The following is a 16,076-nucleotide window of genomic DNA, read 5'->3' as shown; positions in this document are numbered from 1 at the left end:
GATGCAACCAGCGGCCACAGGCTGCACGAGAGAGAGAGACAGAGAGACAGAGACAGAGACAGAGACAGAGACAGAGACAGAGACAGAGACAGAGACAGAGACAGAGACAGAGAAAGAGAAAGAGACAGAGAAAGAGAAAGAGAAAGAGAGAGACAGAGAAAGAGAAGGAGAGAGAGAGAGAAAGAGAAAGAGAAAGAGAAAGAGAAAGAGAAAGAGAAAGAGAAAGAGAGAGAGAGAGAGAGAGAGAGAGAGAGAGAGAGAGAGAGAGAGAGAGAGAGAGAGAGAGAGAGAGAGAGAGAGAGAGAGAGAGAGAGAGAGAGAAAGAGAAAGAGAAAGAGAAAGAGAAAGAGAAAGAGAAAGAGAAAGAGAAAGAGAAAGAAAAAGAGAAAGAGAAAGAGAAAGAGAAAGAGAAAGAGAAAGAGAAAGAGAAAGAGAAAGAGAAAGAGAAAGAGAAAGAGAGAGAGAGAGAGAGAGAGAGAGAGAGAGAGAGAGAGAGAGAGAGAGAGAGAGAGAGAGAGAGAGAGAGAGAGAGAGAGAGAGAGAGAGAGAGAGTTCCATTTTCGCACAGTCGTGGCCAAAAATATTGGCACCCTTGCACTTTTTTCAAACAACTCACAATTTTCTCGAAGAATAAGTTGAAATTGACAAAAGTATTTGGTCTCCACAATTCCATATTTCACAAGTAATGTTACAGAACCTATGATTTTGATTCAGAACTTAATATATCCATTTAAATCAGAAAAAATAAAGAAATGGCATTGACAAAATTATTGACACTCCAGACTTAATATTTGGTAGCACATCATTTGTAAATAACTGCAGTGAAGTGCTTCCTATAGAGCTTCCTCCACCTCTCTACTGGCAGTTTGGCCCACTATTCTTGTACAAACTGCTCCAGTTCTCCCAGATTTGAAGGGTGCCTTCTCCCAACTGCTGTTTTCAGATCTCCCCACAGGTGTTCAATGGGATTTAGATCTGGACTCATTGCTGGCCACTTCAGAACAGTCCAGCGTTTTATCTTGAACCAATCCTGGGTGCTTTTTGAAGTGTGTTTGGGGACATTGTCCTGCTGAAAGACCCATGACCTTCAACGGAAACCCAGCTTTCTGACACTGGGTTGAACATTGTACTCCAACATGCCTTGGTAATCTCCTGATTTCATGATGCCATGCACACATTCAAGGTACCCAGTGCCAGAGGCAGCACAGCAACCCCAAAACATCACTGAACCTCCTCCATGTTTGACTGTAAGGGAAGGTGTTCTTTTCTTTGAAGGCTTCATTTTGTTTTCTGTAATCATAGAGATGATGTGCTTTTCCAAAGAGCTCTAATTTGGTCTCATCTGTCCACAGGATATTCTCGCAGAAGGATTTTAGCTTGTTCAGGTGTGTTTTGGCAAACTCCAGTCGGGCTTTCTTATGTCTCTCCCTCTCAGCAGTGGGATCCTCCTGGGTCTCATACTTTAGAACCCCCTTTCATTGAGGTTGTGACGGATGGTGCGAGTTGAAACTGTCATACCTTGTGTCTGAAGGTCAGCTTGAATCTGTTTGGCAGTTGATCGAGGTGCTTTCTCCACCATTCGAACAATCCTTTGCTGCAACCTTCGATCAAGTTTTCTCTTGCAGCCACGTCCAGGGAGGTTGGCTACAGTGCTGTGGGCCTTAAACTTCCTGAAAACATTGCGTACGGTGGACACAGGAACACCAAGGTCTTTGGAGATGGACTTGTAGCTTTGAGTGACCATGCTTAGCTACAATCTTGTACGCGACCTCCTCAGACAATTCTCTGGTTTTCTTTCTTTTCTCCATGCTCATTGTGGTATACATCGTGACACAAAACAGCAGAATGACTCCTTTTCTCTGTTCAAACTGGTTGAATGAGTGATTTTTATATTGCAGGCACCTGCAACTCATCACAGGTGAGTTCATTTCCAAAGTAAAGGAGAATCACCTGCTTGAAATGTTATTGTTTCTAACAACTTCTAAAAGGTGCCAATAATATTGTACGGGCCATTTTAGGATTTCTGTATGGAATAAGCTGAGAATTCGTTATTTTTTTCAGCATTTTTTTTGTTTTGTTCCACTGCAAACCAAAGAAATACCTGTACATATGTGGATGCCAAATATTTTTTTTCATTTCAACAATTTTCTGGAAGAAATGGTGAATTATTTGAAAAAATTGCATGGGTGCCAATATTTTGGCCACGACTGTATTATCATCGTGCACCCTCCGTACATCCGTCTCCTTTTTCGACTTCTCCAGCCAAACTGCTGGGTCGATCTGGCTGAAATTAGGTCGCAACGTTCCTCTCATGACTGGTAACAGGAATTGCAAAGCTCGTTCCGGTCACATGACTTTAAGTAGGTCAAAATGGCTGACTTAGGAAATTTCTTCAAAAATCTTCTTCTCCAGACCCACCAAGGTCAGAAAACTACCAAATTTGAGTTTCAACATTAGGCCAGGGAAGGGATGTTAAATTGCGGAAGTCATGCCGATCACATGACCGAAAGTGTGTTAAAATGGCTGACCGTCAATTTTTGAGAAAATCGTGCAAATTCCTTCAAAAATCTTCTTCTCCAGACACAGAAGTCAGAATGGTACCAAATTCGGGGTACAACATAAGGACAGGGTCCTGATGTTAAGTTATGGAGCGCATGCTGATCACGTGACCAGACGTGTGTCAAAATGACGACATAACAGTCAATTTTTCTGAAAATTGTGTAAATTCCTTCAAAAATCTTCTTCTCGAGAACCACCAGACAGAATGCTACCAAATCTGGGTTGCAACATTAGGCGAGAGTAGGGATGTTAATTACAATGCAGAAGTCATGCCGATCACCTGGCCAGAAGTTTGTCAAAATGGCCGACTGCGTCACCTTTTGGGAAAATCGCATTAATTCCTTTAAAATCTTCTCCTCCTGATCATGTGACCAGTCAGAATGCTCCCAAATTTGAGTTACAACATTAGGCCAGGCAAGGGATGTTAAATTGTGGAAGTCATGCCGATCACATGACCGAAAGTGTGATAAAATGACTGACCGTCAATTTTTGAGAAAATCGTGCAAATTCCTTCAAAAATCTTCTTCTCCAGACACAGAAGTGAGAATGCTATCAAATTTGGGGTACAACATAAGGACAGGGTCCTGATGTTAAGTTATGGAGCGCATGCTGATCACGTGACCGGACGTGTCAAAATGACGACAGTCAATTTTTCTGAAAATCGGGTAAATTTCTTCAAAAATCTTCTCGAGACCCACCAGACAGAATGCTACCAAATCTGGGTTGCAACGTTGGGCAAGAGTAGGGATGTTAATTTTATTGCAGAAGTCATGCCGATCACCTGGCCAGAAGTTTGTCAAAATGGCCAACTGAGTCACCTTTTGAGAAAATCGCATTAATTCCTTTAAAATCTTCTCCGCCTGATCACGTGACCAGTCAGAATGCTCCCAAATTTGAGTTATAACATTAGGCCAGGGCCCAGATAAGGTACAGGTCCAGTGGTCCTATTTTTGGTTTTCTGGAATTTACATCCCAGATAAGTTATTGTCATCGTGCGCCATCCGTCAGTCCGTCCATCTGTCAGTCTCCTTTTTCGACTTCTCTGGCCAAACTGCTGGGCCGATCCGGATGAAATTTGGCAGCAACGTTCCTCTGCTGACTGGTAACAGGAATTGCAAAGCTCGTTCCAGTCACATGACTTTAAGTATGTCAAAATGGCCAACTTAGGAACTTTCTTCAAAAATCTCCTCCAGACCCACCAGTCAGAATGCTACCAAATTTGGGTTGCAACATGAGGACAGGGTCCTGATGTTAAAATATGGAGGCCATGCCGATCACATGACCAGAAGTGTGTCAAAATGGCGGTCCTGCAAATTCCTATCAAAATCTTCTTCTCCTGATCCATCAGTGAGAATGTTAACAAATTTGGGTTGAAACATTATGGTAGGATCGGAATGTTAATTACATTGTGGGAGTCAGGCAGATTACATGAGCAGAAGTGTGTCAAAATGGCCAATAAACCCCCACTATGCTACCGTTAATGCCCTGTACTGGGAAGCAGGGAAAACAAGCCACATATGGAATTTAAAGGAAATGTAATATCCATGTGAAGATCGAGTGAGTCCCGAGTCCACGTTGATATGTGTACAATCAATTAACAAAACTTGTTTTTCTATGATGAAAATTCCCACAATAATTTGAGTGGAATTTTTTGACGTAATGCTTCTACAATAATGATGACCTGTGAACTGAGGAATGGCTCATGTGTCATCTCCTATCCCTAAAATAGGCCAGGACTTATTAATTAACTCTAAAATCCGGTCACCAACTAATGTTCTGAACATGAGGGTGGTTCAAATTCAACCTGCACTTATGTTTAGAACCAGGTTTGTATGGATAAACTTGACAAACTATAATCAACATATTCTGCAGCTGAGGGTTTGTAAACATGATGTTTCAGTTTATCACAGACTTCATGGGCTGGCAGGATGGTCCAGAGGGATACACACTCGCCTCTAAGCTGTTTAGCCTGGGTGTGAATCCTGATCCAGCTATAAACTATCATCCCAGTGTTTCAAAAGCAGAGCGAGTCATCATTGTATGTGTGGATTGACAGTGAACTGGGTGTCCTGTCTGCTGGAATAAGTTGGTGGAAATTAAATATCCCATGGTGTCCTTCACAAAGAGCGAGTGAGACATGTTGGCACCATGGACAAATAAAAAAATAGGATGACCGGAACTGTAGCTTTTGAAGGAATTTAAGCAAATTTCACGAAAATTGATGAAGTTGGCCATTTTGACACACTTCCAGTCATGTGATTGGCGTGGCCTCCGCATTTTAACAACAGAAGCCTGATCTAATGTTGTAACCAAAGTAGCATTCTGATTGGTTCATCTGAAGAACAAGATTTTTGAAGGAATTTACATGATTTTTCCCAAAAATTGACTGTCGGCCATTTTGACACTTCCAGTCATGTGATCGGCATGACCTTCACAATTGAACATCCCCGCCCTGGCCTAATGTAACCCAAATTTGGTGGCATTCTGACTGGTCGGTCTGGAGGAGATTTTAAAAGAAATTTACTACATCGGCCATTTTGACATACTTAGAGTCATGTGACTGGAACAACCTTTACAATTCCTGTTACCAATCAGGAGAGGAACGTTGCCTCAAAATTTCAGCCGCATCGGCTGAGTGGTTTGGCCAGAGAAATCAAAAAAAGAAGACAATGACGGACAGATGGACGGACAGCATGTGATGACAATACCTTATCTGGAATGTAAATTACAGATAAGCTAAAAATTCCTGCCCTAATCTACAGAGGGCACTGTATCAGTAGCACAGCCACACCCTCAGCCAAAGATGCCACCCTGCAGCCTTGTGCTGCATACGACAAAGAAGAACAAATTTCATAATGAATCCATGCTTTGCAATATTTGGCTCTCAATTGCTGCCACCTTCATTTTCAGCATGTGCATTAAAGCAAAACACACATGGCTATGAGTATTAGGTTCATCATCATTATCAATGTACTATAGTCTTGAGGCTCGGTGCTGCCGAAGCAGTCCCTTAGCAAAGGTTGTGTGCTGAGTGATTTGCCATTGCCTTCCCAGTGGTCAGTCAAGACAATAATTTGAAATTTATTCAGCGTGACGGTGATAGCTCGGACACCTTGGGATCTTTAACATCCACCAACGACCAGAGCATCGGTTCACTGCCTTAACTTCCATCCGAGGGACGGCCCACACATTGATGCCTCACACTGCCTGTGAAACACCACGATGATAGTTCATGGCTGGGTGAAGATTTGAACCCAGGCTAGACAACTCAGAGGTGAGTGTGCATACCTCGAAGCTATCCTTCAGCTCATGGGTATTGGTGATCAACAACATAAAGACAGATTCTCTCTCAAAATCAAAAAATATTTAACAAAAGAACTTGAAGAATGTTCGTATTAAAACATGACTGCCTTTCATGTACTGTATAAACAACGGTTCTCAAGTATTTAAAGTGGACTTACGGACACAATTCCACTTCCAAGTACTGTTGTGTTGCATCATTCAGGAAAAACACTTCCACAACTGGAAAACAAATAAGTAGACCACCATATTCTTCACTCGGTGGACATGTGCCATGTAATCAGAAAGCCAAAAAATGTGTGGAATGTCTTTGTTGGAAACCCTATATGCTTGTGCCGTACCCTCGTAGTTCCACAGTTGGGGACAAGATTGGCCAGGTTCCACCCGAGGGCTTGGAGGAATGTTATAAAATGGTGCTTTGACTCTGAGCACAAGCCCTTGGTCTTCAGAATCAGGCTGAATTGTAATGGTTATAGGGTCATGACCATCCTTTTTCCCATCCCAGGAGTTTAATATTGTGAACTCCATTCTGAAAAAAAAATGAGACAAATAATAATAGCAATGATCATAAACAAGATTAAGAGGAAGAAGTGGAAGATTAAGTCGTGTTTTATTAAATTACAAGTTTCAATCGAAATTAAACTCAAATTTTAATAGGAACTTGAGAGTTCATAGAACGTTACCGTATCCCACACAGTCTCGAGAAAAAAACATGACATGGGAAGGGTCTTTTAAAAACTCTTCCTTATTGCATTTCCGAGCATGATCTATATTTCCCACGAGCCGCGATTTTGTCTGAATCTCGATATTCCCCAATGCTAAGAGCATGAGCGCACATTTGATCGGTTGAGATGTAAAACGGCGTAACATTTTGGCTAAGTACTACGAAGCGGAAGGTTGGTGAAAGTGCCAAAAGGCAATTTGCGTTCTCCAGTGCTCAAGTATAAAATTCAATTTAAATTTAAAAAAAGATTGTAAAAGCTATAGAATAAAAAAAAATAAGACAACCTTTTTCCAAAAGTTTACCACTGTTGATGCACCATCTTTTACACCACTTTATCGAACACGTTAAATTAGTTATCCGTGCCTGTTGTTCGTGTCCTTTATGACGTTCTTAAAACAGTAAGTTTGCTGTTTGGAATGATTTTCAATTTTCTTTGAATGCCGGGCAGGCAGACGGGCAGACTAAAATAATTATCTTACTCCTATCTGCGTATGAGCGATCGGGAAGAGATTCCGTACAATTTTCAAAACCCAGAGGATAACATTCAATTGGAATGAAGTAGTTCTTTACCCCGCTTTTCACTTTGTGCATGCATGGTAATAATTATAAGAGGTGGAAGACAATGAACAGGTATGAATAAAAACCAAAATTGAAAGAAGACGAGGACGAAAAAGAAAAGGACAAATAAGAAAGTAAGAGAAAGAGGCCAGTCTCTGTCTGAGTATTCTCTGTTGAGTTAAGGTGATCCTGAGCCTCACCGTGCTCATCATGGTGTACAATGCTTTTGTACAGAGATCCATGGAGCATGGCTTCTTACTCTGGGCCGGTGCTCCTGCTTCCCACCTTGATCCTCTTGAAGCAGTTCAAAAACAAGGTCTTCTGCACACAGGGATCTCAACACAGGAGGCAGATTCCCAGGGACGGTCACTTTCCCACCAGTGGCACGTTGGTGGACTCTCTATTAATGTATATACTGTACAAATGAACTTTCATTTGACCTTGCTCCTCCTGTTCTGGCTCCCACCCTCTACCTTCCCCAATGCATCCCAGGTCACAGGTGTTCCTCTGGAATCCCCTCATCTGCTCACCCTCCAAAACTCCAGACTGGTTTCCCACCTGCATTCATTTGTCCCACCATTCTCCCTGTACCTGCTGTCTGCTCATCGTCCTCACGACAAGTCCTTAAAATGCACGAACCATCACCACTGGTGAAGCGAAAGGAGAGGGGGGGAGCGAATGGGGCAGCTGCCGCGAGCGGCACTTTTGTGTGGGGGGGGGCGGAAAATTTGTTTGGTTGCATCTATTACTATCACTATCGACACTTCTGAGGACAATTTTCCTGTGGCGTGTGAAAGCACAAGCGCAGGGAGGGGTTGAACTGTTCAAATGGCCCCACCCTCTGTTTGCTGACCAATGGTTGCGGCCAACGATGTCTCAAAGAGAGGGAGCAGGCAAAAAGAAGCACGCGGAATGTTGGGAAACTAAACTCGAACATGGGGTAGCGAGACGTTCGCGGCTCATTCTTATGTTCGGAGCTTATTCCTGTGTTCGTAGCTCATTCCAATTCGCCATTCTCATCTCATTCCTGTGTTCCCGTCTCCTCAGGGGCGTACCTGGAGACTCGAGTATTTGACACCCGGGGCCGACCCTTCCTTTGACACCACCTCCCCCGAGATGAATACTTTTTAAAATCAAATACACAGAAAACATTTCATGTGTGCAAGTAAAATTTCAAGCAGCTTACAGTACTGAACCTGCAGTAAGCAAATTGGGAATAAGGAAAATAGATTTTAATTGGTGCAAACTGCTTCAATATACGCCATGTCCTTCCTTCCATACATATGTCCAACAAAAATGAAGAAGAACCTTTCTTAACCACCATGTTTCATTTGATATAATAGTTTGTTGTTGTTTAGTTTATTTGCATCAGAACAGTAAGGTCACCCCGCCTGTTGGGTAAGTGACTGTCAGTCCCCCACGGGGACACTTTTAAGCGGTGTAGCAGCTTCACTTCACAACTTCCTTCCGACACGGTACGATTTTATTTTCTCCATGCATGTTTGACAAAATAACAAACAATAAAGGAGTCCGGTGCAAAAAAAGGAAGCGGGCGGGGACGATCAACTGGTGTTTTATGTTTATATTTGGCCCATATCTTACATTCACCCTTCTCGTTTGAGAACTTGGACTCAAGATTATTTTGGTAAGTGTTACGAATAAATTAACTTTATTACTGAGTTACTGTCTTCGGTAAATAATATAATAATAATATAATGTCACTTGCACCGCCCTGATTACGCCAATGCGTCTCATTCCTGTGTTCCTGAACGCTTTGTAAGCCAATGACGATTTTAAAAGGTGGAAAACAAAGGTGTAACTGTTTATTTGCAAATGTGCTGTACTTGATTCGGTTTGCAATAATGTTGTTTAATTAGGCTTTGTGTTTAATTCAGCACGTAAGTTACGAGGGGGCGGCAATTCGACATGTGTATATATATATATATATATATATATATATATATATATATATATATATATATATATATATATATATATATATATATATATATATATATATATATATATATATATATATATATATATATATATATATATATATACATACATACATACTAGCATATACCTGTGCTCCGCACGGAGTTGAATGGGTGGCAAAAGGTGGATGAGGCATAATAGTTGATGTTATGGGAAGCTGGGGAGGGTGTCATTCGGGATGTGATGCACGATGGTTACCTGTCCTTCGTTTTCTAAAGGACCTCCCTGTAGATGACATTTTGAGTGAGTGTCTTGTTGCTGAATAGTCCTTGTGAGGAATTATTGTCCACTTTGATAGATATATAGGAGTAACCTCTTGCACGTGAAAATGCAACATATAGTTGGCCATGGGAGAACACAGGGGCTGGGAGGTATATTCCGAGTTTGTCAAATGTTTGGCCCTGGGATTTGTTTATGGTCATTGAGTATGCGAGTCTGACTGGAAATTGCATCCTCTGCAGTGTGACTGGAAGGTTGGCATCTGATGGGGCAAGTTTAGCATGATATAGGCCTAGCCCTAGACTGAACAGGAGCAGTGGAGGGTGACCGAGAATAAGAATGCAAATTTCAATTAACGGCACTTTTTGGCGCACATCCGACGATCGAACACCGCTTGGACGCTTTAATTTGAAGACCACACACGCAAGACACAACACAGGTAACGATGGCGGTTGATATTGACAATTAATGTCATGAGCGGCAGTTGTTTGGGTACATCCGACAATCGAACACCTCTTTAATTTGAACAGTGAACACAAACGCATTCAAGGTACAGAATCTATTGTCGGACACCGTGCTTTCGAAGAACAAAGAAAAGAAGAGAATCCGGGCAATGAAGGGATGACCTCATACCGGTTCCCTGGTTCCCCCTACCTTCAGATTATAGCCTGTGATGTTATCTGGACGTAGGCCTATTGCAACTTGTTTTCGGGTGTTTTTAATAAGTACGTTGGATTTCAGACACAAATTGACAGTCTAAGAGGGCGTGTTCAGTCTGGGAAGTACATTGGATTTCAGACACAAATTGACAGTCAAAGAGGGCGTGTTCAGTCTGGGAAGTACATTGGATTTCAGACACAAATTGACAGTCTTAGAGGGCGTGTTCAGTCTGGGAAGTACATTGGATTTCAGACACAAATTGACAGTCTAAGAGGGCGTGTTCAGTCTGGGAAGTACGTTGGATTTCAGACACAAATTGACAGTCTAAGAGGGCGTGTTCAGTCTGGGAAGTACATTGGATTTCAGACACAAATTGACAGTCTTAGAGGGCGTGTTCAGTCTGGGAAGTACATTGGATTTCAGACACAAATTGACAGTCTTAGAGGGCGTGTTCAGTCTGGGAAGTACATTGGATTTCAGACACAAATTGACATTCTAAGAGGGCGTGTTCAGTCTGGGAAGTACGTTGGATTTCAGACACAAATTGACAGTCTAAGAGGACGTGTTCAGTCTGGGAAGTACATTGGATTTCAGACACAAATTGACAGTCGAAGAGGGCGTGTTCAGTCTGGGAAGTACATTGGATTTCAGACACAAATTGACAGTCTTAGAGGGCGTGTTCAGTCTGGGAAGTACATTGGATTTCAGACACAAATTGACAGTCTAAGAGGGCGTGTTCAGTCTGGGAAGTACGTTGGATTTCAGACACAAATTGACAGTCTAAGAGGGCGTGTTCAGTCTGGGAAGTACATTGGATTTCAGACACAAATTGACAGTCGAAGAGGGCGTGTTCAGTCTGGGAAGTACATTGGATTTCAGACACAAATTGACAGTCCAAGAGGGCGTGTTCAGTCTGGGAAGTACGTTGGATTTCAGACACAAATTGACAGTCTAAGAGGGCGTGTTCAGTCTGGGAAGTACATTGGATTTCAGACACAAATTGACAGTCTAAGAGGGCGTGTTCAGTCTGGGAAGTACGTTGGATTTCAGACACAAATTGACAGTCTAAGAGGGTGTCTTCAGTACGGGAATTACGTTGGATTTCAGACACAAATTGACAGTCTAAGAGGGCGTGTTCAGTCCGGGAAAGAGCCAATCGGGATACATCATGTTGGCAGAGCTGGCGCTCAGGCCTAAGTCACATTTGCTCTATGGCGAGGATACGACGGCCGTACGCCCTTTGAATTGAGAGAAACGTGCGGCGGCCGCAGAGTTTCTGAGGTGGCCTCAGGGTGGCCCTACGCCGTATGGTTATATTTTACAGGCCGTAAGGTCGCCGTGGAATTATAACGCGGAGTTATAACTTTTTTTCATTTCGACGTTCGCCGTGAGAATTTGACAAGCCGAAAAAAAAAACTGATAAAAAAAATTAAAAATTAACCCATTCGTTACCATCCGCACGTTCGCCTTAAGCCCCCCCCCCCTGTAGTGCCCCTGCAGTCCCGCTGCGTGCACCTTGAGGTCTCCTTGCGTCTGCCTTGAAAATTCTATGGCCGCCGCAGGAACGCCCTCAGGTCACCGTGCGACATCAAATCAAAGACCGTACGGCACACCCACGTTTTCGGTCTCCACAATTTATAAATACGCCGTGCGGCTACCCGAAAAATAAAAACATATGTGACTGTTACATTGTGTGACCGTGGAAATACTGCGGCCGCCCTATAATTGCTAGTGGCCGTAGATTTTGGAGACCCCACGGCTGCCGTGGCAAATATGACCTAGGCCTCATCGTTCCCCTCCTTCCATGCTGATTTTTAAAACATGACAACCATTGCTGATGTTCTGAGCTATATGATTTATAAACAGTTGTGTTTAATGCAATGAGTACTCCTTACTCGAGTTCATATTTTTTTGGATAGACAGCAGCACTTACCGGACAGCAGTTCAGCGATGGCGACCGAACGGGAATAAATGCGGCCGTCGATGGGTTGAAAATCTTGTTGAAGCCACGTTGTCATCCAATTCCAGCTGAGAAATTTAGTGCATCGTCTTCGTCACATTAAGAAACCCCAGTATATGGGAAATGAACACATTCCTGTCAACGTATTATGAGATTAAGGATTCGTCACTCCTTCGGTGTCATTTCCCTGGTCTCTGTTTATGCTCCGACTGAGGCGAGTGATCTCACCGTGAAGGATGCATTCTACGCCACACTCGAGTCTGTGGTTGATCAGTGCCCCAGACTAGATACACTTCTAGTCTTGAGGGATTTCAATGCATCGACTGGAACTGATAGGGACGGTTATGAGGTGTGTGTTGGTCCCCATGGGTCAGGAACTATGAACCAGAATGGCACTAAGTTCCTTGACTTTGCAAGAAGTTATGGACTTAGGGTGGCTGGTTCATGGTTTCAGCGCCCACAAGCTCATCGCTGGACTTGGTATTCCAACGCTGGCGGTGTGGCAAAGGAGATTGACCATGTCCTCATTGACGGTCGTTGGAGGATGATCCAGAACTGCAGGGGATACCGGAGTGCTCAGTTCCTCAATACTGACCACAGGCTTGTTGTAGCAACTCTAAAGCTGCACCCTAAATCCTGGAGAATGGTACCATCCCAGCCGAGGCTGGATGTTGCCAAGCTCAGGGATGAGAGAGTAGCTGAGGAGTTTGCGAACAGGCTGAGTGGACACTTGGGGGGTCTGGGTACTTTGGGGGGTCCTGAAGAGTTATGGAGCGCCTTCAAGACCACCGTCCTTGATGTTGCCGGTGGATGCCTTGGAGCTCACCGCAGGGCAAAGAAGAATTTTGTCTCTCAAGGGACACTGGATACCATTGACCAGAGTCGCAGGGCCAGGCTGAATGGCAGAGCTGAGCTGTTCAGGGAGCTGAGGCGTAAAACTGTACGTGCACTGAGGGTGGACAAGGAGGCCTATGTGCGAGGAATCTGTGAGGGGGTAGAGCATCACCTGTGGACAGGTGATTCTCGTCCCGCTTACAGGGGAATTCGCACATTACGTTCATCCAAGCCCATCCCTCGGAGCACTACAGTTCGAGCAGAGAGTGGTAGGCTCTTGACAGAGGAGTCTGAAGTGAAGGCCCGCTGGGCCGGTTACTTTGAGCGGTTGTACCAGGCTGATCCCCCAACTGTCGAGTTGGACGTCAAGGGTGTTACAATCCCTGTTGCTGACCCTCGAATCAACTGTGGTCCACCTACGCTTGTGGAAACATGGGCTGCGGTGAACCGGTTGAAACGGGGCAAAGCTCCAGGGATCTGTGGCATCCATGCCGAACTTCTCAAGGCTGGTGGAAATGCTGCACTCGTGTCGTTGCATGCAGTTTTGTGCTCTGCCTGGAACACAGGCATCATCCCAACTGACTGGAAGAGGGGCCTTGTTGTCCCTCTCTGGAAGGGAAGGGTGATCGCCAAGACTGCAACAACTACCGAGGGGTGACGCTGCTCTCAGTGCCGGGCAAGGTCTTTGCTCGGATAATTCTCGATAGGGTTCGCCACCATCTGCTTGAGCACCAGCGTCCAGAGCAGTCAGGCTTTACACCAAAGAGGTCAACGATTGACCGTATCCTTGCACTTCGTGTCCTCACCGAACGCAGACGAGAGTTTCGGCAGGGGCTGCTTGCAGCCTATTTTGATCTCTGTAAAGCGTTCGATTCAGTGAATCGGGATGTCCTCCGGAGGATTCTTGCTCTTTGTGGGGTGCCACCAAAACTGATCGATCTGATGTCTGAACTCTACTCTGGTACTGAGAGTGCTGTGAAGTGTGGTGGTACCATCTCTGACTTATTTCCAGTTGTTACTGGAGTTCGTCAGGGATGTGTACTTGCCCCCACACTTTTCAGCACTTGTATGGACTGGATTCTTGGGAGGATGTCGGAGAGATCAAGTTGCGGTGCGTCATTTGGGAATGTCAAGATCTCGGACCTTGACTTTGCAGATGATGCAGTCATCTTTGCGGAGACTTTAGACATCCTTTTGGGGGCCCTCGAGGTGCTGAATGAGGAGTCGGAGCCGTTGGGATTACGGGTTTCTTGGGTCAAAACTAAGATCCAGGCTTTCGGTGACATCTTGGATGCTGCTCTCCTGTCTGTGTCTGTTTGTGGTGAGGATGTTGAGGTCGTGGAGAGATTCACTTACCGTGGCAGTGATATTCAAGTCTCTGCTGGCTGCGAGTCAGAGGTCAATAGACGTCTGGGTCGGGCCTGGGGAGTCATGGATTCACTGGATCATGGGGTGTGGCGCTGCCGGTACCTGTGCGGGAGGACGAAAGTCCGAGTCTTCAGGTCCTTGGTACTTCCAGTCTTGCTCTATGGGTGCGAGACTTGGACTCTGACCAAGGATCTGAGACGGAGACTTAATTCCTTTGGTACCAGGTCTCTTCGGAGAATCCTTGGCTATCGCTGGGCGGATTTTGTGTCCAACGAGCGGTTGCTGAGAGAGACTCGGATGAGATTTGTTACCTGCATAGTCCGTGAGCGTCAGTTGCGGCTGTATGGACATGTGGCTCGTTTTCCTGACTCTGATCCTGCTCACCAGATTCTCTCAGCGAGGGAGTCTCATGAGTGGAGGAGGCCAGTGGGCCGACCACGTGCCTCATGGTTGCAGCAGGTTGACAATCATCTCAAGGAGATGGGGATGGGCCTGGCATCTGCCTGGGGGATGGCCAGACGGAGGCCCCTGGAGTACCGGCGGAAAGTGGACGCAGCGACGCGCTGTTCTGGCACATGCTCCCATACCTGACCTCACCTGTCAGCGGTTTCTGAGGAGAAACGTCAAATTTCGCGCAGACGTTAACAGAAATAATCTTTTTCTTCAATAAATCTTTACTTTAAATACGTTTCTTGTAACATTTTTTGTGTCAAATTCACCTTCTGAGCTCGTCAGCATGTGCAGAAGAGGGTTTTACATTGCAGGCGCTGATTTCTCGGAGTGGCATGACGCCTCTCGGCGGTGGCGACGACGGACGTCAGCGAATGACCGATGATGTCATGACGGAATTACGCCTCACAGCGGTGACGTCACACGTCGCCATGCAAACGAATGTAAAAATTAGAAAATCGCCCAAAATTCCCAAACGTGTCCGTCTGGCGCGATCTCACATAGCCCATGCGGTTCATTAGACCACAGAGCACCCGCATGACGAAAGTGGCGACAATCCGTCCGGCAGTTTTGGAGGAGATACGTCAAATTACGCGCATACGTTAACAGAAATAATATATACGGATATATATATATATATATATATATATATATATATATATATATATATATATATATATATATGATAAGATAGATGAACAGGCTGCCCTTTATCGTTCAACTCATCCATTTAAGTCTTAATCTCAGCTTTAGGCATGAAAAGGAAGGGAAATTAAAAAAAATAAAGAAAGAACAAGAAAATGAATAATTATGGCAAGAAGAAGAAGATTAAAATGAAGATTAAAAAGAAGAAGAAGAAGATTCAGAAGAGGAAGAAGAGCCGATTTATAAGAAACACGCGACAAAGATGGTTCTCAGAATTAAATGATTTGTCATAATTAATGAAAACATCAGGGGGCAGAAGAGCACTGATGCAAATGAGAAAAAAAAAAATCAACGATGCACATCGCGCCTCCAGCCAGCAGGGGGAACCGTACGGTCAATAAAACACTTCAACAACATCCGACGATGATTAAAAAAAACAAAAATTGAAAAAAATACAGAAGTACGTGCTGACTCTAACGACACGACTTTTGTGGAATGAAGGAAATAATCGTCTTGTGGACAAGAAGAAAGAAAAAAAAAAAGTCATGTCAGAAGTGGGATTCGAACCCACGCCTCCATATGGAGACCAGAATACCCGACCATGCGTGTACATGGAAAGCTGCGAAGCCTTGAGTCTGGCGCCTTAGACCGCTCGGCCATCCTGACATGTCTATGGCACCCTCACCCTGACTGGTATACAAGGTTAACAAGAAACCAACACATTCTCCCATTAATATCGAAACGAGTACAATGTGGAAAAGCCATCGCACTTGGACGTGAGAAGCCCGAATGAAAGGTGTT

At 44.3% G+C, this 16,076-nt stretch overlaps 1 protein-coding gene and 1 non-coding gene across 3 annotated transcripts in view; both read right to left on the bottom strand.

The window, feature by feature from the left end:
- Positions 1-15,017, bottom strand: part of C10H4orf33 (chromosome 10 C4orf33 homolog) — a 41,651-nt gene extending 26,634 nt beyond the window's left edge. The window contains exons 1-3 of one of the 2 annotated variants that reach the window (XM_085898641.1): positions 14,900-15,017; positions 6,201-6,388; positions 6,021-6,081 (exon numbers count right to left, since the gene is read on the bottom strand). In XM_085898641.1, the coding sequence (XP_085754767.1) occupies positions 6,021-6,081; positions 6,201-6,388; positions 14,900-14,967 (317 nt within the window). In that variant the 5' untranslated portion in view covers positions 14,968-15,017. The remainder of the gene's footprint in view (positions 1-6,020; positions 6,082-6,200; positions 6,389-14,899) is intronic. The other variant, XM_085898640.1, reaches the window with a different exon arrangement.
- Positions 15,018-15,821: 804 nt separating this feature from the next.
- Positions 15,822-15,941, bottom strand: TRNAL-CAA (transfer RNA leucine (anticodon CAA)). The gene is made up of 2 exons: positions 15,904-15,941; positions 15,822-15,867 (listed from the first exon to the last, which is right to left on the bottom strand). It is a non-coding gene; the product is annotated as a tRNA-Leu (tRNA).
- Positions 15,942-16,076: the final 135 nt, after the last annotated feature.

This window comes from Eptatretus burgeri, chromosome 10 (genome assembly GCF_056783735.1).
Source record: "Eptatretus burgeri isolate ZD-2024b chromosome 10, Ebu_testis_v1, whole genome shotgun sequence".
Classification (NCBI taxonomy): domain Eukaryota; kingdom Metazoa; phylum Chordata; class Myxini; order Myxiniformes; family Myxinidae; genus Eptatretus; species Eptatretus burgeri.
This window is presented reverse-complemented; position numbering and strand designations above follow the sequence as displayed.